The sequence below is a fragment of the Dysidea avara genome, chromosome 5 (genome assembly GCF_963678975.1).
Source record: "Dysidea avara chromosome 5, odDysAvar1.4, whole genome shotgun sequence".
Classification (NCBI taxonomy): Eukaryota; Metazoa; Porifera; class Demospongiae; order Dictyoceratida; family Dysideidae; genus Dysidea; species Dysidea avara.
The window spans coordinates 38,779,031-38,802,103 of record NC_089276.1 but is presented as its reverse complement, the minus strand read 5'-3'; the positions used below and the strand labels follow the sequence as shown (position 1 = coordinate 38,802,103).

Below are 23,073 nucleotides of genomic sequence, written 5' to 3'. Positions count from 1 at the left end.
AAATATTTGATCACGTTTTAACCACGCGTAATATAATATAAATTTCCGCATTCCAATCACTATACGTCACAATTGATGTAAACAATGCGTCCTTGATTATCAGACTGGCACTGAATCTTTTCTCAACAAAGTCAGAGGAATATGGAACTCCTTCATGAGTGCTATTAGCTCCTCATCAGTACCTTCAAGTAGCATGTCCTTCGGTGGGAGTGGCAGTTGGGACATTGAACCACATATGGACCGTATCTGAGGAACTGCTAGTTGATTGGCTGAATGCTTGAGGGTGGGGCTCAAAGAGAACACGATCTTTACTGCACTGCTCAGTGTGTGGTCTAGAGCAGTGACAGAAGTACAAGGAAATATCTTCTCCATCTTCCAGCCATTTGAGGAGAATGCATTCAATACTAAACTAACTGGAATGTCTGCATCACAATACCATCCCTTCTCTTCAATTCTCTTTTTCTCTGGAGCTGCACGTCCTGACAAGATGGATAAAATCTTGAGACTAACGTTTCCAGTGACTCGCACTCCTTGTGTTCCAAAAATCTCGACAACCGCATACTCTGTAAAATCCGGAATGGCTTTCGGCAAAGTCGCTTTTTGTAATGCTTTGTGCCACTCATCGTGAAGTTCTCTAGTTTCTGCAGATATGTAATGTACTTTAGAAGGCTCTCCACCCAATGTACAAATAGCGAAGCAGTGTTCTTTCCCGGAATACCCACCAACTACCTTCTCAATGCGACAGATATCCAAACACCCTAGCGGAACTTCATCTCCCTGCCTCGAGTAGTAATACACTTTAGTGTCCTTCAATACCACATACCTCGATTGCCACTTCCCCTTTTGTGAGCACCCATATTTGTCCAGAATACCCTCCATCACTCTCAGCCTGACTGTCTCCAGAATCCCTACAAGTTGTATTTGCATGCATGCATTAGCTTTAGCTCCTCTGTTTCAGCTAGCACTATTGTGCATAGATATGTCCTACTACATGTGCCTATATAGCAGTTAGCTATAAAAGTGCTTACGTGCCTCTCTGTAATCTACAAGCTAGCTAGCCTAACTTTAAAGTCTGTATATAGCAAATCTCAAGTGATTGATTCATGTAACCGAGCTGGCTGAAGCTGTAAACTCTGCATGTTCATGGGTAACATAGCATTACTTTGCATGCGTACAAAACTGATCTCATTGTCATGATATTATAACCTGCAGTGCACATGAATGAAGTGGTATCAATACTGCCAGATGCCATGTTTTGCTACTCAATTCAGTAGCCAAGGCTGGAAGTCTTCATGGTATAAGACTCTTGGTATTGAACTGTTGAAAGCTCATATAGTTAATTCTTAAGCCCAGACAACTTTTAATCTAGATAGCTAAGTGCCTACAAGGAACCTTACACCGGCACATTCCAATAATCTTTAGACTGCATGGTAGTGGCAGCCACCAGTAAAAGGAAGTGTTTTCCTTACTGCTACAAATGATTGTAACAAACCGTCTTGCAGCTCTTCAAAACTAATTCCACTGCAAGGTGAGATAAGCATTACATGCTGCACTTTGCTAGTGAGTATACCATGTGGGGTATACTGAAGTGATGCCACAAATGATGCTTATAGTATTGCAGCCATTTCTCCTGTTCAGGCTCCCTTCAGAGTACAGTCTCTGACTCCACCAATCAGTCAGTTTACTCAAAGTAACATGATGCCATGCATGAGGCTGACCTATCATGAGTTAGCTAGACAATGCATATCACTAACTACAGTATCATAGATTGAGCTGGAAAAGCATAAGAGAATGCAAGACACTTACACACTATAGATAGCTGTACATATTGGTTGAGTTTGAGTTCACAGTGTACCGCAACACTGAAGCATGTCTAAAACTATGGTACCGAAACAGCTAGTTAGCTATGTAGCTATATACCGGCTCAGTTTCTCCATTCAGTAATAATACATTTATTTTTTTGCTAAGGATTGCTGGAGTCTAATCAAATCATGGTCCCTTTAGTTTACTGGTTCTGCAGTACTTCAGATATTTAAGATTATCTTTTCCAAGGGTCCACACTTCATTTTTACAGTGAGCGCTGTCTCCTCGCAGTTAGTCATATAAGACACAGGCGGATTAACCTATAGGAGTACAACAAAAGATGAAACAAAACACATCAAGAAAAATCACGTGGGCGCATGCGTACAATATCACATTAGTAATGACGTAATGTTCCAGCGTGGCAGTTGTGACATTCACTCGGATGACAGGCGAGACTCGACACTTGGTTATAAAAGGAACTGTACTAGGCGCAGCAAGATGAAAGTTTATTGTCGCAAATGGATACGTTATCGACTAGCGCACTGTCAATGGCCAACTGGATAGCCTCGCCTAATGGGGATCGAGCGCCAACAGTTTCATCACCTACCAAGACGCCATTACACTACCTTACCGGCCTATATAACTACTGGCAGAACATCTCCGGATATCATACGTCACGTACAAGTAGAAGACATCGAGGGGAAGCTTCACAAGCAACAGATGAGATATGCTACCTCGTCATCCTCCCTGTAAGAACCTGGATTTTCTTTGTGTAAAGGGGGTGACACACAGGCACACAATGTAGGGACCACAGTCACAGGTTAAGACCGCTAAGTTCGTGTTGGGTCAATGGTCAAGTTGAAACCCACAATTGAAAACTACAAATATACATGGTCACAGTTCACACAATGGAATAGGCTGTAGATCACTTGAGATAATATACTGTACTTTCTTATAGGATGATGTGAATTTGAACATATTATCCTACCTGGATGCAAGTTCATTATGTAGACTATCACAGACATGTAGTCACATGCACCGAATAACCACCGATCAGTTGCTATGGAGACAACGACTATACCATGACATGATAACATTTCAGACACTAGATCACCTGACACATCCCAGTGTTTATGAGGAGGTGGAGTCAGACTTGGGCTACAAAGAAATGTACGACAGTAATATATAGTACATATGAAGTGTACAATACCATAGATAGTACATACTACGTATGACAATACGTTCACCAACTTGATAATCCCCAAATGTATCATTTGTGTATATCGTGACATGCCTAATGTAGCCACCTGTTTTGGCAACTTTGGCCCCATTGGTAACTGGAATAGGAACATGTTTCATTGTGTCATGTTTATATGGTAATATAATAAAGTGCTGCTACAGACAATATGGTTGTTGTAGTTCATTGGTGTTCACATTATCTGCAGATATGCTCGCTGTACTACAATGCAGACGATGGTTAGAACAGACAGACCCTTCACCAATGGTGTCTCCAAAATGTTCAGGTCACTAACAAAAAGATTTCGGTCTCATCTTCCAAGGGTGGTCATGTTTGGCAGTGGACTGGAATCACTGCCGTTAGTTCGTAACATGTTGTGGGAAGATGCCTCACCATATCGGCCAGTCAAACTGTTTCCTGGGAAAGAAGGTATATTTGTCTTGTGTTAGTGCTTGCTGTTGTAACTCGTATACTTGTCGAGGGATATTTATAATCTCTTTGTTATCTGTTACTGTAGGAATTGGGTCTGGTGTATGTGTGAGACATCGTAACTATCAGGATGTGAATTTGATCACTCTCTACACATCCACTAGGTAATATGACCGTCTTTGTCATGCCTTTAACCTCCATTACACACAAATATACACTCAATACTAAACCACATACAAACACACACACACAAACACTACACACAGAGCACATCTCATAATTTGTGTTCTACTGTATTCACTACAGAAGTGAGCGCAAGTCAGCAGCTAGTAATGGTGTTCAGGCAGTTAACAAGCTACTAAGTGTTTATGGTGATGACAAGGAATTGACCCCAGCTGTCCAGGAGCTATGTGCAACCATTGATGCCTACATCTTTGTTGTTGATAGTGGAAAGGCTCTTACAGATGGTGAGCACCACTTTAGCATCGTTGTATTTTGTGTAAACCCATCTGTCTGTCTAACCCAAGAGCAGCACGAGTTTGAAGGTGATAAAACTCTCGGATTGTAAACGAGTGTATGCCTTTAGCTAGAAGCACAAAATTTTCCCTTTAATTTATTATCCCTTAAATTTCGGCCTTGCTGTTATCAGCTTAGGGTAGGTATCACAGCTATGCAACACTTTTTCATGTTCCATGAAAAATGAGTAACTTCTAAAAAAATGCTTTAAAACATGTTATGCGAAAGAGTTGTGCTTAGTTTATACAATCATACGTACATACATAATGTCTTGAGGCCTATAGTGTTGTTCTTTGCAAAGAGTGTCAATTCTAATTACTGTACAAGTATTTGTTTAACTGTAATCTCATGTTCTCTCTTGTGTCTTCTCCAGGTTTAGAGTCAGACAATGAGATGTTGTCCACCATGTTACAGTGTGCATCACATGATGCTCCCATATTAGTGTGGGCGTGTACACTCACCAAAGGTCAACAGGCACTACCAGCAGTTGAAGTAGCCAATCAACTACAACTAATGCAGCTAACACATCTATGGAAGGTGTGTACATGTACCATTGTTTCGTAGCAGCCAGCAAAGATCACCCTTCTAACTAGACAACACTATCTCCTAAAACTCTTGTAGTACCTGTGTAGTGAAGCTTGCTGGTTTTACTGGCAGGGTTTCATGAACTATGGGATAGACTACATTACACAAGCCACTTGATGGCATTGTTATAGTTGGCAGGTTTAGACAGGTGACCTTTATTACACAGTGACCTTATTTAGACAGGTGACCTTTATTACACAGTGACTTTATTTAGACAGGTGACCTTTATTACACAGTGACCTTATTTAGCAAGTGTGGTAAACCCGACTAGTAACCATGGTGATGTGATCTGTTGTTAAAGTTTGTTATTCTTACAGGTACAGTCAATTGATATAGAGACATTTAGTGGAATGAATGATAGTATGGAGTGGCTGGTGAAGTGTTGTGAATGATAAGACTAGAACTATATAATCTAGCCACAATGGTGTTTTTTTATTATTATTTGTACGCATTAATGTAATTGATACAAGCGTCATTTTTACGTATTGGTGTAATTTATTCGAGTACAATAATTATTAGTTCAAGTGTTATGGTGATGTTCATGTGGTGGCTAGTAATAGAACACTATTAGTTGAGTTATGTGATTGTGAGCAATGACAACCGGGTCAGGATGGATGGACAGACGGACTTATTGGTGACAGTTACGCACTGTAAGCCAAAAAGTAAGTATACCACACCAAGCTCCTATTGTGTAAGTCTCAGCTGTGCATTAGTCTACATGGCTAGCAAATTCATTGGTGTCACCAACTAAAATTGGATGGGAACATGAATAGTTGCTAGTTGAGTACAATATCATTACTAAAGTGCAATTATGATGTACATGCAAACATTATTGTTTTGGGATATGAGCAATACTAGAATTTCTGATCTGATCCAATGCAATATTATTTTCTTGCAAAGTAATGATATACTAATAATTGGTTCAAACTTCACAACTTCCTGAAATGAAGGCATACAATAAATTTTCATTTTTTCCTTAATAATATTGCATGCCACCCCCCACAATTATATTCTGAACTGTTGGTGGTACTGTATAATATAACAGCAACCATTTCCATATCATGCATTCATCATACACTGCTCCTACTGCAACTAATCATTTCACTTCCCCAAACTGCTCTACACATTGTAATTTTTTTTCATAGCCATCTGGTAAGAAACCCAGCACATTCCTTTAAACAAGCAGGTTTAAGCACATCAGTGTTGAGTATGCAGTTTCTCCTTTCAACTGCATCATCCATTTTTGACTGGTAGTATTATAGCCCTGAGGAAACTGGCCATGTGTCATAGCCTTAACATGACTACACATCAGCACAACCAAACAAGACACTTGAAATTGTTGCTATCATGGAGTCCTTCTGCAACATTCACACGACATGCAGTGTAGTATTTGATATTAATTTACACAAAACAAATTATACTGAGGTGTTGAACTATTGTTTGAGGCCACGAGATGTTTTGACGTGTTATCAACCTCCTCAGAATATGACCCCCAATATCTTAAACGTATGATTGCTACATGAACATCAGTTGACCACATGTAGTGCAAGTTGGTTGTTCAGTTACAAGATAGTGTTTGCATTGCACATCCAGAACAGTGTCCATTAGGTACAAGACTATGTGGTTGTCCGTGATATTCATAGGTTCTCCAATAACAACAAACTACAACTGTAAACTCTATTATCAAGAGTTAATAACCTACCACTATTATTAACTCTTGCTATTATACAATCACATACTGGATTTTCTGGTTGAGGGACTGTTAGCAGCGTGACATTACCAAACAAAATCATCCCACAAAAACACAACCAAGTACCCTAGCACTATTTTTCCACTATTCAAAACTACGTCTAATTAGTAACTCGTGTGTATACATCTTAAGTTATCACATTAACCCTTGTGTATACTTTGAAAATAGGCCACAGTGTGTATACAATACCAAAGGAGCACTACTGCTTCAGTGTAACTTGCCATGTACACTTGTTGCCTACTAATACACCAACTGCATAAATTCCCCAGTAAATTAAGGCACTTCCAACAATCACCCATTTACTATAGCCAAAGACTAATCTAATGTGTAGTTTACTTGGTAATAGTTTCCATCATTTCCCCAACCTTACACCCCACTACATACTACCCAATTATTCAATTGCAATTGTTGTTGTTGTTGCTGCTGCTTGTTGTTGTTGTACACCACATACACACACACATACATTTTAAGATGTTTCAGTTTTTGTGCCTGTGGCTTTGCGGGACTTAGCTTTAGTCCCCTCTCGAAAACCATTTCTAAATTTTCTGGCGACTATTTTTAGATGTCTCATCCTTCCAGTGCCAGTAGTGTGGCGCCGCTTGGCTTTCTCACCCCAGTTGTCTACGGAAAATAAACGTGGTGAGCTACAAATAGAACACACAAATAAATTAACTTACAGTGCCTTAGTTTGGCGTTGGGGTATCCACACTGGCCACAGCGTTTTTTCTGAATGTGGTAGGCCCTTCTGCCACATCTGCGGCACATCGTGTGCGTCTTATTGTGCCGCTTTCCGAACGAAGACGTTCCTTTCGTCTACAACGTTAAAAGAACGGAACAAAAATAACGTTCATTATTCGAACATAACTATTTTAACGATGAAATACAAGCAGCCAGCAACATACACAAGGATAACAAAACACTCACCATCTTCCTCTTTCACGCCACCCAGCAAGGTAGGCGCATGCGTATAAAATCACCTTGTTTTCTTAACGGTTACATGTATCGTTGATGACGTATGCTAGTCTTGCTCGGTCTGGCCGGCTGCCCTTTTAAGGATCAGCTTAGATAGATAAGCATACGTATTGACTGTGATGCTACCAGTTAAAATGACGTGCGCCTATGGAGTGATATACCCATGCTGCTTTATGATCCGGCATCCCGTATTAAAGATCATGCCAATGTAGGTTTTGTAATGTAGCTATTAAAGTAGGTGTAGTTTGTATGCAGTGTACTTAGCTTGGTAGCTTGTAATTAGTCTTTACATTCTTTTGTGTTATAATTAAACTTTGGTCTATTCGTGTATGACCGTAGTTAGTACATTATAACTAAAAGCTAGCTAGCTACTCTCATACCTCTTTGGAACAATGTTATGATTCACTCCTACAGGTTCTCGTTCACGGACTCCAACAGCACTTACCTGACATTACATTTAAACTCTATGCTGACCTTCCAGGATATTTTGCTAGTGTCTACCCTCCTGGCACCATGCAACCTTTCCTCCACCCTGACTTGGTGTGGTTTCCAATAATTTCATCTATTAATACATTTTTTGGCTGCTAGAGCACAGATCAGTATGGCCAGCTGTTTATAATATGACCTTCAGCTTTCTGTTAATCTCATTTCCATCGAGATTGGTTGTTTAGGCCATTTTATGCTATAGGCACAATTTTGCTCAAGTGGCTGATGTTTATGAGGTTACAAAGAAAACTATAAGATCCCAGGCTGTTCGCATTGCTGTCTCCTGCTCATACAGGGTTTTTAATTCTAGAGCCTCCTCAGAATGGGATCTATCGGTTTGCCTAAACTGAACTCTTCTGCATGCTATACTGTAATTTAATAGTGAAAGTCTTGTCAGGGCTCCTGTACTGTCCACCTAGTGCATGGTACCCCTGAGTCTAGACCCTATATTATGTTGTATATTGTCTTAACAAAATAAGACGTCTCTCTCCTATGCCAGTACACACATAGGGCCAGAACTTCAGGTGGCTATTTGTTTCAGTCAGTTTCAAGTGACTCTGAGTCCCTTCCTGCTGTGCAAGTGTGTGATTCTATAGCTATATGTGTACAAGTATTACATGTTTCTAATCCTACTATAGCTATATGTGTACAAGTATTACATGCTTCTAATCCTACTATGTCTTATCCAGTGGCTAAAAACTATTTTTACACCAGGGGAGGAGAGGTAAATGTACTTCAAACTAAACAAACTTTTTGCTTTTGTGTTTGAAGTATGTGTTTTGGATTCAGGCTCATAGCCAGGGGGGTTTGGGGTCAACCTAAATTAATAACTCTGAGTACGCAAGATCGAGATACTCTTATAGAGCAGTAAATCACTCTAATAAAGCAATCACTCTCATAGAACTAAATTTTCAAAACCATAGTGAGGTCATCTAAACCAGAGCTTTCATTGAAATGTGAAAAAAATAGCGGGCAATCTCCCCCTCCAGAGCCCATGAATAACATCCATGCTTCAACTACATATTGTTGAAGACACCTTTTGTTCTGCTCCACTGCCCATTTGATCATGAGAGAACACTTAATCTTTCCCATTCTTAGTCACATGCATGTACAGACAGTATATGTACAGTAGCAGTAGAGGTATTTCCCAGATGTGAGTTTGACCCAAGAGACATGAGGTTTAAGCCTAATAGCTACTGTAAGAGAATACCGGACCAAACTATCAAATGAAAATAATTGAAAAATATCTGCTGAAAAGTTTGCCAACAGCCTATCTAGTAACCTGCATCCATGAGTAAGTGTGTCTACTTTACATTTATGGGGGGGGGGGGGGGGAGTTCAGCCCATGACGTTATTAGTTTTTGTTTTCAGTATTTGATTTCTAAACAAATAGGAATATAGTAATAAAGTAAGAAAATGAAGCTACTAGCAGCAATACTGTAGCTTCTATTGTTAATACATTGTTATCATAGTGTGAAATTAAGGAGGGTGGAGGGGGACTAAGGTTAGCATCACAATGATGTTAAGCTTGGCAAAATCAGTTTGGAGAATCCCCTTTAAGGGGCTCAAACTACACAAAGCAATCAATTCATGTGTTACATATGATGTCAAATGCAGTACACCACATCGTACAGTATACGGTAGTACATTATTAGGGGTCACCGAGGTGCAGATTTTTCAGGCCAAAAATGTCATCCCAAAACCAACCTCACAATACCATCCTGGCACCTTGGCAGTATACGTATTGGGTAGGTAGCTATAACCAAGTCCAAAAGTGCCTTCAGTACAACTCTAAACACTTCTAATAGATTGTTATGAATTTTTTAAAAATTATTCCATGGAATTTTCTATAGCCTGACAAGCATACCTCAATAACGACTAAGGCATGCATCATGGAATTACTTTTGTCCTCCTTTGTGTCCCATTTCTTTTTGCTGACAGCCCAAGGTATCGATTTGTGGTAACACAAGATGGCTTAAATAGGAATCGTTTATACTTTTGTGGAAACTAGAGTGATTGCAAAGGCACTTCTCCTACTGTTCTTTGTTTGTAACGCTGTACACCAATTTTCAAATTTATTCCCATACTCGGTTTACCCTGTGCCATGACAGAAGTTTGATCATTTTTTACATGAATAAATGCTCGTAACTCCTTGGATATTAACCAGATTCACAGCAAACTTGGTATGCGAATTCACCTTTATGCACTCTTATTTGTGCCAAAGATTGAGGCGAATGAGTTACACTTTGAGTTTTATAGCAATTTTTGCAGGCAAAGTGTTTGAAAATAGGTCCAAGCCCCCATAGTCCCTACAGCTTAAGAAGAAAAAAATGAAACTTTGAATGCCCATATCTCATAAAAATCAAATTTGCTGTGTGGCCTACCTTACCTAGTGGACAGCTATATTGCAAAAATGGTGTGCTTTGGAGAAGGGGCCATGGAGCTATGCAGGCATGAAAATGCTGTTTTCTTTCTTCCTGTCACGGTGTGGCACGCTGGCTGTCTTGGCCGCATGACACACCATCTTGTGTCTTGATTGTCCTATCAACTATAACCGAGCTATCTATTATGACAAGCATAAGGAAAATTAGGAATTTTAAGCTCAATTAGGGATCACAGTAAAAAGTAGAACAACAAGGGAGGTTGCCTACACCTGCAAATGTACTAGTGGACATTTATTTTCTATACCCATGACTGGATTAGAGACCAAACTGTCCACTACTACATGTGCAGGTATATTATTTACTCTGTTATCCCTATTCAAACATAAAATTCCTAGACTTAATGCTTTTATCTGAACATGTGCCCCCCCCAACTATCAATTACTGACTTGAAAGTAAAGTGACCATTACGCTTCACTTTCAGCTACATTCAATCTGTTACATACATAGGCTGATCACTGTAGCAGTATCTTTTGATGGTTTGAAAAGCAATAAAGTTACAGCTACAACGTTACAAGTAAAAACCAAAACAAGTGTAAAATTGTGGGATCAAGATACTCTAATAGAGCAGTCACCACGGGGGTAAAAGATGGACAACAATGTTGAGAAAAAAACTTACCAAAATTTGAACCAGGGACCTCCATTCATACCTAACACCCACATCCTTAACCACAAAACTGCATTAGCTGACCACCTTACTTAATTACTGCTTTATTAGTTTAAATCTGCTTACAAGTAAACGTTTCTATAATAATTTCAAGAAACAATGACATGTTACTGCTATCAAGTTGCATGCATGCCTAGCTATATTTAGGCCTACATCAAATATGCCAGCATAACAAAAAACCTAATGAGTGGCGAATACAGGGGGTTGCAATGGTTTCAGCTTAAACCTCTCTCTGACAACAGTGCACGCCCAAAATTTATTTACGATTTGTGTGGGTGATAAAATCACCAACAACTATACATAGTTTATTGGGACTTTTTGTACTGACCAAACTTCGTACTTTTGGCTTTGAAATAAAAACTCGTTAAGCGCCTCTAAAAATAATTTTAAATTAATTGCTTAATTAATTAAGTAATTAATTATTACTGAACAGGCAGCACTCAGTGCTGGTTAGCTCAGGAAAAAAAAATTTAGCACTTACAAACATAGTTACATGATTACACACGTACAGAAGTTAGGACTTATAAATTTTTTGGATTTCATTAGTAAATTGGTCAACATTATCATGATCGATTAATCTGGGTGGTAAAGCGTTCCAGTCACGAATTGATCTGAAATAAGGCATCTGCTGGAATATGTTGGTAGATGAAGAGTAACATTTAAGATGAACAACATGCTTGGAGACTTGGCTAAGAAAGCTGTTGTAACATCTTTGTGACTGGACTGTATCTAAAGTCATTTAAAAAAACCATCTTGCAGCTCTATGCTGCACTTTCTCTAAGTGTTGGATACCAGTTTGATAGCATATTTCATTACAGGACGAATCCTGGTGAGATAAGCTGATGCTTTTACTCCTGGTGAGCAACTACTAAGGTTTTGTTTGAGAAAGTTTAAAGTTTTGGTAGCTTTAGCAGCTGTGTTTTTTATGTGAGATGACCAAGATAGTTTATTATCTAATGAAATTTCAGTGTTGACTAGGTGATGAAGATCTGGTGAGGCGCATAATAGTACATTTTGTTACACTCATAGTTGCCACTTTATTGCCCAGGCAAATAGTTGGTCAAGATCATTCTGTAGTTGGATAGCATCTTCTTCAGTGGTAATAGTTCTGTAAAGTATGCAATCATCAGCAAACAGTCATAATGGTGAACTTATATTCTCTGTGATGTCATTAGTTTATAAGAGAAACATCAAGGGACCAAGGACAGTTCCTTGAGGTACTCCAGACTGAACAGATACCGAGTCAGATGAGGTACCATCTAATACTACTTGTTGAGATCTTTGGGTAAGCCAGGTACTGATCCAGTGACAGATGTTATTAGTAATGTCTGAGGTTTACAAAAGTCTCTGGTGTGGGACGCTGTCAAATGCTTTTGCAAAATCAGAATAGCATCCGTTTGTTAGTGATGATCCATGGAGTATGATGAGTCTTCTAACAAGGAAATACATTGAGTGACACAGGGGTGCTGAGACCTGAAACTGTGTTGGTTTTCAATGGGTATATACATTGTTTTAACGAGTGCAAGTGCTGTTTTGTTTCAAATCGTTCTGCGAAGGCCTGGATTAGTAAGATTCAACTATGAAACAATGTTGTGGAGTGATATTTACTGATTCATTGCTAGCTAGCTTAAACTATAGATCTATGTAGTTATCGGCCACTGTGCTATCAGGACTGAGTTAGCTAACATTCACCCCAGCTGGCCTATATACACTTCTTAGTCTGGAATCAGTTATTGAAAATTTCCTGAAACCCTTCTGAAAATCCCTAGATCCGCCACTGATAATAGGCTGGGGTGCTATGCCAGCATAATGCTAGCATAATTAGGTGGATATTTAAAAATATGGAGCTTAATGGATTGATATTGTCTTAGAGAATTTGTACATAGCTCCTTAGATCAATACCCTCTAATAGGACAGTCACTTTGTTGTGAAATACTCTAATAGAGCATTCACTAATTAAAGGTTGTATTGTATGAAATGCTATTAACCTAGGAGCATAATGCAAACATAATGGGAACACTGAAAAGCATAATTGGTGAAAATTGAAATTCCTGAAAACGTTTTTGGCAAAATATTGAGTATATTTGACTGTGGCCTAGCTATATCCTGGATGGGACATTTATTTATTTATTTATTTATTTATTACTGTGTAGGACTCCATCAAGGAGTATAACACACAGATACACAACAAAATCAAAGTAAATTCAGAAGGTTTAACACAACGTCCTTAAAACAGTCATTTGGGTAAATGCCCCCCCTCCCCCTCATCTTTTACCCTTTCCTTTTTAGGAAGAATTACTTTTTGATAATGCCAGTTAGGCCAAAACAGGCTTATTACACAAGAAATGCTGACATGTAGAATATGTTTACTTTTAAAGCACGTGCATATTGTCTTGCAAATTCATCTGAAATTGAAGTCAATTTGTCACCCAACAGATTCGTACTTATTTAGTGCCTCTGAAAATAGTATTGTGTTGTAGGAATTTAAACCATAATTGTATAGTTTTTGTAACAGCTTTTGACACTCCACAACCTTCTGCAATGGCATAAATGGTAAAATTCAACAGTGAAACACTACTGAGAGGTGATTGTTTCCTGCTACTGTACGTATGTGCATGCATCAACTATAACAGATTGTAGCTATAGCTATATACTAGCTACAATCAATGCATTCCTCAGAGTGGATTCTGCTTTTAATGGTGTGAATCTGAACCTGTTTGTGCCCCCTGCCCTGCCAACTCCTGGATATGCCCCTGCAATACTGTACACTAGTGTAAACTTAATACTGAAATTTTGGAATAGAGACTAAACAATAGTCACACAAGTCAGTATGTTAAACCTACAATGATGTACATGTCAAAGCCTTCTACTGTACATATTATGTACAATTTCTGTTCCCAAAACTTATATATACATATCTTAATGATTTAGAAGCTGAGAAAACTGATATAATACACCTCCTCATCAACAGTGTTTTGATCTCCTATTTCTTTTGCATTTGTACACATCTTTATATACTGGCCAGTCTAACTCTGAGATGTGATTTGATTCAATCATCAATTCATCTTGCACTAAATTCTTTGGCTTGTCTGGTAATAAGTTTCATCCATCGCTTTTAGCTACTCAACTATTAAAACCAAATATTGAAATCTATGTGTGATAGTTTCAACAATACATTTCATATAGAGTCAGTGGCGATTCTAGACCTGACCTACAGGGGGGCCCAGTAGGGAACAGCATAACTATTGTTGTTTGGCTATAGTATAAAGTAGAATTTTCAGGGGGGTCTGGGGGTGCAACCCCCAGAAGCTGCAGGATTTTTGCAATTTAAAGGCTTGAAAACAGCCTAAAATTTGTTCTAAAAACATGAAAAATGCTAAAAATAACAATGCCAATCTATACAGCAACTTTTCCCCAAGATTTTTTAAAAGTTATTTTTTAACAGGGGGGGCCTTGGCCCCCCCTGGCCCCCCCCTTAGAATCGCCTATGTATAGAGTCCACCAAAGACAGATTCAAGTTTTATGTTGCATGGAACGAAACTTTTTGGTAGGTGTGCCCACTCATATCTGAAGGTCTGGCTATGCCACTGCTAAAGTGTGCTAGGTATTTGACCAGATATTGGAAAAAATCAGTATTAATGTCAGATGTGAAATACATATATATCTGCACTTATATGTGCCACCTTATAATTATGCACCTAGTAAAATATTTCACACAATTTCTTGTAATTCAGGGCACTGACTACTGATCTAATCACTGTGAAGCTGAGTAGAGGTGTGTAACTAATGCCTTATATTAATCACAGTTGTAAAATCTGACATTAAGGCTGATTTTCTAAAGTCTGGTCACATATATTTTTACTATAGTTTCTCAACCACAAATGTAGAAATTGCAGCAAAGAAAATGATTAATTATTATTAGCACTTTACAGTGACCAGCACTGAGGGTCTGACAGCAACATGTGCTGCAGCCTTAGGATCACCTAACCTAATTTCAGGGACTTAGACCTAATGACTTGACTTACTGACTGATAAGGTGAATAGGGGCAGTTGACAGCTAAGGGCAAGGACTGCCTATAGCTGGTTACAATTACAGAACTATACTACTTAACTATTTAGTATTTATAAAGTAAAAAGGGGAATAGTAAGTCTTGTTAATGAATGTGGAGCACGGACAGCAGAAATGAAATGTACAAGTATTGATAAGAATTGGGTAAGTTGTCATCACAAAAGGGTATAGATCAGATCAGTCAGGGGTAAGGAATTCCACTGTGTTGGGAGTCTGTGAGAGTAAAAGTGTCGGTTAGAGTTTGTTGTAGAAATGCAGTGAATAAGTTTGCTTGATGAGGATGATCTAGTAGAAGTGAACGATCTGATTGTATCATAGTTGTTGATGTCAAAGTGGGCATGAGGAGTTGTGTGATTTTATTAAAAAATAGTGAATCACTTAATTCATACTGGTACAAAAGAGGAAATAGGATTAGTTTGTCTCTATAGGATGAATGATAGTTGTTTAATATGTTGCAACTTCTTTGTTTGCATGTAATGCTTCCTGTAGACCTGTACTGTGTTAGCCACTAGCCAAAGTTGTTGTAAAGCAGACCTGTAGGAAGTCAAACTGGACATTTGATAGTGTGTGTAATACTAGAACTTTAGACACTATGCATAGTAATGAAATTGTTTACTGCTTTTTGGTCTCCAGATAGGTGTGATGGAATGTATCAACCATTCATTGGGGAGAACACTGTTAGTTACACATTTGACGAAAAGATGATGAGTGGATAGAGTAGACGCTTTGGACTGATCTGGTTGATCTGGTTGATTGTTCTTAGGATCAAGGGAAATAAGAACATTGTAAACATCGACTCTGCTATCAGCTCCCTTACTCAAGAATTAACACTCACTTATATTCCTTTTTCCCGTCAGCTATCAGATTGTGGAACAGCCTTAGCCAGCAAACCATTAACTCTCCAACTCTAGATCACTTCAAAAGAACACTTATAATAACATGACTGTATGTACGAACTGTTTGTAATATGTCACACCCCCCTTCCCCACAACTCACCCACTTGTAATGTTGTGCCACACACTCTTTTTGAGGTTCTGCACATTATAATATATAATAATCTTGTGGAGAAAAGGAAATGCTTTCCTGTTACTACTGTTTATATGGTTGGTGATACAAGATGTCGAGGATTCCCTAGTGAAAACTGAGAAAAAATATTGGTTGAATAAGTGAGTATTGTTAGAGTAAGAGCTGGAATTATGATTGTTGTGAAACATTGTGTTAGGTAAAGTACTGTGTTTAGTAAGGAATGATATGTATTTGTATACAGAACTATTTTGTTGGGTGGATGTAATTGGTTAATTAGATTGCTCACATATTCATGCTCGGCAGCACTGACTGCAGATTGGTAATTTTGATCTGCTGTTTGAAGTTTGCTTTGCATATTCTTGTAATTGAAGAAAATATAGAATGCCATCCCAATTGGCTTTTAAAGTAATAGTATACACTTTAACATGCTTTAGGTGTAGGGGATGTGGTTGGTCCACAAGTAGAGCTAAGTGAATCAGCCAATCTGGTAATGGGTCTGACAACAGACCACAAGGCAATACTTATATTATGTACGTATGCTGGTAATATTGGCAGATACTAGGTTTCCAGCAATGTCGGTGGGGTCAGTCACTAACTGTTCAAGGTTAAGTTCAAAAAGAAGGTCACAAAAATTGGTAGACTGTGAGGTGTGACCTGACAAAGTACTCAAATATCATTATATGTATGGTAGTTTAGAATCCCTAAGTAGAATTAGCTTGCAGCATTTAGTGTGTCCAGTACAGAATGGTTCACATTTAGAGGAGAATTACAGTGAAAGCTTCTCTGTAATAGACAATGAGACATACAGCATTTCAACATTGTGTGGAGAAATTAGGTAAGAAGAAATCTGATTTTCAACTACCAATAGTACTCCCTCGCCTCTTCCATCATGATCATTTCTATATATGGCATATATATTTAGCAGGTAGGAGTTCATTGTCTAATATTATTAAGCCAGGTCTCAGTTAAGCATATTATGTCTGGGCTATAGGTATGTGTAAATGCTTAAAAGAGTGTCAGTTGTTTAGCTACATACACTTTGTTCATTCCACAGATATATAGCTAGCAGGATAAGTGTTAAGTGTTTGTTTCTTGGATGCATTTATGTTGTCCTTTGGTAGTCACTGAGGTGAAATATCCTGAGAATCTGAGTACTGGAATGAGCTAGGCAGAAACAAAATGTTTGGCAGAAGTGGGCTGTTCTTTCTGTAATGTGCCATTGACTACTTTGACATGAATTCCAGCTACGAAGATGATCAATATGCTTAATTCTCAAATTGAATTGATTTATGGTCCAAGCCTGTTTGAAGGATACCATTTTTTTAGAGAGTTGATTCAGTCTGTCTATCAGCAGGAGAAAGGCCAGCTTTCAAGGAAATGTCAAGAGCCTCTCCTAATAAACAATCGAGCAACTTAGGCAATCAGTGAACTGAAGACTGGTACTGGTCTGTTAGGGTTAGATGAATACAGTACCTTCCAAGTTGTACACAATCACAGATTGCATTTTTGGTAAATCTTGAGTCAATATATAGTTGCACACGTCTCCACTCTAATGTACTTCTGAACTATATTCGAATATATTGCGTGTACACGAGGCTTGATTTCCTGATGTCTGTGAACAAGGGGACTATGTATGCACAGGACAATGCTGTTTACTATCATGTGCTTTTGTGTCAGTTTAATTAAAGAGCATTCAATTAGCTATGCAAATGTTGTGGTTGGTTAACAAAGTGTGATGCTCATGTGCAGAGTTAAATTGTATGTACTTTTGAGGTATCTGCCTCTTTCAGAGAAGTGTATATACTTGAAACACAGTGTCAATTTCAGGGGCGGTTTTAGAGGGATTTCTAAGGTTTCCGGAAACCCCTTTGGGTTTGGCTTACTTCAGAACAGCTGAGGCAACTAGCTATAATTAGCCCAGTACTGTAGTATTATAAACTGGTACAACCACAACATCCTACACACAAATTATGCTCAATATTCAACAGTTAACTGATACTAACAGAAGAGGTGTGACAACCAAGGACATACGTTGCTATTGATTGTCTCCTTAGTCGATACTCTCTAATAGAGCAGTCATTTTGTAGTGAAATATTCTAATAGAGCATTCACTGAATAAAATGTTCCAAGGTAATTGTAAAAAGTTTTTTTAGTCTAGTGAGGCATATAGCTAGTGTAAAGCTGTAGCTGAGTAAGCTAACCTTACCATATATGGTAAGAATTCAGATTTACCTATCTATTCTAGACATTAACATCCAATTACATAACTATAGTACTAGCTATGGTAGCCACTATAGTACTAGCTATGGTAGCCACTACAGTACTAGCTATGGTAGCCACTATAGTACTAGCTATGGTAGCCGCTATAGTACTAGCTATGGTAGCCGCTATAGTACTAGCTATGGTAGCCGCTATAGTACTAGCTATGGTAGCCGCTATAGTACTAGCTATGGCAGCCCCTATAGTACTAGCCATAGTAGCCACTATAGTACTAGCTATGGCAGCCCCTATAGTACTAGCCATAGTAGCCACTATAGTACTAGCTATGGTAGCCACTATAGTACTAGCTATGGTAGCCACTACAGTACTAGCTATGGTAGCCACTACAGTACTAGCTATGGTAGCCACTACAGTACTAGCTATGGTAGCCACTACAGTACTAGCTATGGTAGCCACTACAGTACTAGCTATGGTAGCCACTACAGTACTAGCTATGGTAGCCACTACAGTACTAGCTATGGTAGCCACTACAGTACTAGCTATGGTAGCCACTACAGTACTAGCTATGGTAGCCACTACAGTACTAGCTATGGTAGCCACTACAGTACTAGCTATGGTAGCCACTACAGTACTAGCTATGGTAGCCACTACAGTACTAGCTATGGTAGCCACTACAGTACTAGCTATGGTAGCCACTACAGTACTAGCTATGGTAGCCACTACAGTACTAGCTATGGTAGCCACTACAGTACTAGCTATGGTAGCCACTATAGCACTAGCTATGGTAGCCACTATAGCACTAGCTATGGTAGCCACTATAGCACTAGCTATAGTAGCCACTACAGTACTAGCTATGGTAGCCACTATAGTACTAGCTATGGTAGCCACTATAGTACTAGCTATAGTAGCCACTATAGTACTAGCTATGGTAGCCCCTATAGTACTAGCTATAGTAGCCACTATAGTACTAGCTATGGTAGCCACTATAGTACTAGCTATAGTAGCCACTACAGTACTAGCTATGGTAGCCACTATAGTACTAGCTATGTAGCCACTATAGTGTTAGCTATAGTAGCCACTATAGTACTAGCTATAGTAGCCACTATAGTACTAGCTATAGTAGCCACTACAGTACTAGCTATAGTAGCCACTATAGTACTAGCTATGGTAGCCACTATAGTACTAGCTATGGTAGCCACTATAGTACTAGCTATAGTAGCCCAGCTGCAATTTATTTTGTAGGTTCAGTGAGTAGCTATACATGGGAAGAAAATCAGTAATTTTAATGGAAGAAGGCTTAATGAAAAGAAGTTTTAAGCACTAAATAAAGTAAGTTTCCTAAAAGATTAGCTATGTAGAATATAGAAGGCATTGATCTTTTAACTAAACATGGTTTAATGAGATAGAGTGTAAGTACTGTAAGTATTGTACTCTTTCTAACATTCTGGTAAAATTGATAACTATAATCAAGATGATCTGCATTACAGAAGTTCCAAGAAACACTCAGAAAGTGATGGCATGAGATGATAGTAGTGAGGATCAGTAGACCACAACTAATGTGTATGATAGTTTTAAACCATCAAATTTATTAAATTTCAAGCATTGTAAAATTAAAACCTTGCCAGCATTTGGTGCCCCCAGGCTCCTGCATCTGAGTCCTACTACCACTGGAAATCCCCTGATAGAAATGTATTTTATGTTGTTTGAACTTGTGAATTAGACAGAAAATAATCTCACACCGTAGTACATTGCGTATGTGTTGTGGTGGGTCACGTGAGTTTGTATATATATAAGGCCTAAGGTGTAAATACATATCATTCTAGGCTGCTAGGTGCAACAGTGAAGGCTACTCCCACCCACCCGCCCAGTTGGAATCCTTAACAAGATTACAGATGATTTTGATGTACTTCTGAATGACTATTCTGACAATTTTGTTTTACATACAGCATGCAGTAGGTAGCAGAGTGGTAAGCACTTGGTTTTTTCCGGGCAGGACAAAATAAAAAATAAATAAAAAATAATAACAATCCTGTTCGGTTTTTTCCCTTTAGTTTACTTGGGCACAGTGAACTATAAATTAATTGCACTGTGTGCAGGCCCCCACTCTGCCTAGGCAATACTTACCTGGTTGTAGTTACTATCCACTGTTTTTTGTGTTGTTTGTTTTTTGCACGTGCCATATATGGTAGCTATTTTGTTTTTTGTAGTAGTAGTTCTGTGTGTTGTGTGAGTTTAATTAATGAGTTAGTAGCCGCACCTGCAGCTACACACCAAAGTGGTAGTACATATTAAGCTAGTGTAGTGTGGGTGGCTTCGAGTACGAGGAGGGAGATCCTAGATCCGTCCCTGACAATTAACATGTCATAAACAAAGTATGTGCATGCATATGGATTCAGTTACAGACTAGTATATGTAGCAATATATGTACCGCTCTCTTAATTTCCTACACTGTACTGAAAATTAAAATGCTACTGATGTCTTGTTAAATGCATTACCTGTATGTAGCAATATACTATGGGAGGGTATATTGTAAGCAGTATTTTTAGTGACATGTTCATGTGGGTGTTACACAATTTTAGACTTTTAAATGTGGTAAGATGTAGTTCCACCATTAGGACTTTCCCCATAGCTATGGCTGAAATAATTCAAATCATGAATTGGTTGACCAGTGTCCATTGGCTGAATGACTATTATCCACTAGCTCTACCAAATCCAGTGATAGAAATTAATTATCTACTTGTGAAATTGTTCCATGTAAATATTATGTACACCCTTTGCTTAATGTTGAACTGTGTGGTCACAGTTTCATTGGAATTTTTATCACACTGGTGGCATATACCATACACAATTACTACACTACACACATTAACTATGTACTTCACTTCTTTTGCTAGACTGAGGAGCAGTCTTTATTCCCACTATAGAATTGACCTAATCCCCACTCCACTCCAACTCTGCACCATTCCTAGCCATGGGGACTGTTTAAGTAACTCATTTACACTCTCCTAAGGCCTAATAAAGGCATGTAAAATTTACAGGCCTTTATTAGGAGAGTGGACAATAGCAGGATCCCTAGAAACAAAGGCCTTCCCTTCTGCTCTAAAACATGATTTGTACAGGCATATTGTTGGCTTGTAAGGGCAACACTAGGGAATTCTAACCCTTTTGGGTTTCACCACAGGCACACGTATACATATGCTACATACCTTAGTATGATAGGTAGACAGGCAGATAGTTAACTTTCATCGATGTTGGCAATTTGGTCATCACACATATGTATAATGAGTAGTGTGTTTGTGTTCAAATAATGTGTGTGTGTGTGTTTGTTCAAATAATGTGTGTGTACGTGTGCGTGTGCGCGGTCTGCATAATCATCTGATCATGTATGTCTTTGCAGGGGCAGATACGGGGGGGGGGGGGGGGGGGTGGGGGGTCGTCAAGGGGGGCTCTTGACCCTCCAAAATTTTTTTGTATACCAAGGTCGAGATACTCTAATAGAGCAGTTGCTCTAATAAAGCAGTCACAGTATCAAAGCAGTGTGTAGTGAGCTATTTAAGGATTTTGATGTACTTTATCAGCGATAAATGCATAGTTTTTGAGGTGGGCAGCTATTGTTAGCTGGCTGTGGCCTTTGTTTTTTTTTTTGGTCTCACCTTACCAAACCAGAGACAATGTAGTGCCTCAGTTCATTTTGACCCCCCTTTCCATAAGTCTGGATCCGCCACTGCTTTACATGCACATCTTGTTTATTTAGAGTTGTGGATGATTTGTAATGCATTTACTACAGTGATATTCCATGTAGGTGGGCACATCCTAGTAATGTGTTCATACTATACAGGATCGAGTACTTTCCAGCGTTGGTTAATGTTAGCACAGTAAGAAATATTGATCGTATTGCAAGGGTACAAGCTTGAAATTCTGTAGTGAGCTGTCAGTGAGAAGAGTACCTGGTGGATTGTCATTGTTTAGATGTAGTTGCCAGTGTTGAACTATTTTGTAGTTAACAAACTATGCATAAAAAATTATGTGGGAATTGTCATGTTTTTGTATTGTGTGACTTGTATTCACCAACTTGTATTTTATGTAGGTATCAAAATGGCAGTAGAACTCAAGTTAATGCTAAGAAATTGCTTCCACTTTATATCAGCGTAATTGACAAAGAATTGATAACCTTAGCAAATACCAGAATGAAATGGTCCTCCGTAATCTTCATAAATTTTGTGCACAGTTTAAATGTGAATACCTGGCAAGTATGCTGGACAAGTTGTCAAAGTGAGACTTTTTCAGTCTTCTCCCATCTGAAATAGTTTTCAAGATTTTGGTGTGGTCATGCAGGATATTATTCTCTGGTTACCAAAAATCACAAGTTGTGGTGTAAAGTGATATTGTGAACTTCAGGTTGGTGTTTAGATTGCCTGTTTCATGTTAAAATGCTACAGAGTAGTTGAATATTATGTACCATTGCACCACGCTATGGTTAGTAAGGAAATAAAGTTTTATTGTGGTAATGAAAAACCTTTATACATGACTTACAAAAGCCATACGATGATATTTCAACAAATTTTCAGGCTTTTAAGTGGATTGATACCTGGGAAGGCCCATCTTTTTCTGGTGTTGTTGTATTGCTTCAAGCCTGATGTCTAACTAGCTAGACATTCCCCAGAAGACTTTTGGCAAAAGCTTATTTTGGCCCCCACAAGTTCTGCCTGCTTCAGAACTGACATGACCATACTGGTACATACCAGTGGACCAAAGTAGCTATGTTTGGTACAGTGTATAGATGGGAAAATGCATGCAATCATTGAAGGCGGCTTTTTCTTACAGTGATCGCAATTGGCAATGTCTTTTCAGTATTGGCAGAAGTGACGAACA

General features: G+C 38.6%; 3 protein-coding genes across 3 annotated transcripts; 2 read left to right on the top strand and 1 right to left on the bottom strand.

Moving 5' to 3' along the window:
- Positions 1 to 5: 5 nt before the first annotated feature.
- LOC136255591 (uncharacterized) lies at positions 6 to 925 on the bottom strand. Its single transcript, XM_066048393.1, has one exon. It carries the CDS (start codon positions 877 to 879, stop codon positions 100 to 102), a length of 780 nt encoding a protein of 259 aa, XP_065904465.1. The 5' UTR covers positions 880 to 925; the 3' UTR covers positions 6 to 99.
- A 1,269-nt stretch (positions 926 to 2,194) lies between these two features.
- Positions 2,195 to 5,106, top strand: LOC136255760 (F-box only protein 4-like). The gene is made up of 7 exons (XM_066048639.1): positions 2,195 to 2,552; positions 2,762 to 2,973; positions 3,249 to 3,469; positions 3,558 to 3,633; positions 3,776 to 3,936; positions 4,359 to 4,522; positions 4,888 to 5,106. The coding sequence occupies exons 1-7, from the start codon at positions 2,322 to 2,324 to the stop codon at positions 4,960 to 4,962; spliced, it is 1,140 nt and encodes a 379-aa protein (XP_065904711.1). The 5' UTR covers positions 2,195 to 2,321; the 3' UTR covers positions 4,963 to 5,106.
- A 13,156-nt stretch (positions 5,107 to 18,262) lies between these two features.
- LOC136255266 (calphotin-like) lies at positions 18,263 to 19,252 on the top strand. Its single transcript, XM_066047991.1, has one exon. The coding sequence runs from the start codon at positions 18,263 to 18,265 to the stop codon at positions 19,250 to 19,252; it is 990 nt and encodes a 329-aa protein (XP_065904063.1).
- Positions 19,253 to 23,073: the final 3,821 nt, after the last annotated feature.

Bases quoted from the DNA above. Each gene is read 5' to 3' on its own strand.
- LOC136255266 (XM_066047991.1), top strand. From the start codon at position 18,263: ATGGTAGCCACTATAGTACTAGCTATGGTAGCCACTACAGTACTAGCT.
- LOC136255760 (XM_066048639.1), top strand. From the start codon at position 2,322: ATGGATACGTTATCGACTAGCGCACTGTCAATGGCCAACTGGATAGCC. The intron at 3,634-3,775 runs GTAATATGACCG...TATTCACTACAG, and splicing joins ACTCTCTACACATCCACTAG to AAGTGAGCGCAAGTCAGCAG. The intron at 3,937-4,358 runs GTGAGCACCACT...TGTCTTCTCCAG, and splicing joins TGGAAAGGCTCTTACAGATG to GTTTAGAGTCAGACAATGAG.
- LOC136255591 (XM_066048393.1), bottom strand. From the start codon at position 879: ATGGAGGGTATTCTGGACAAATATGGGTGCTCACAAAAGGGGAAGTGG.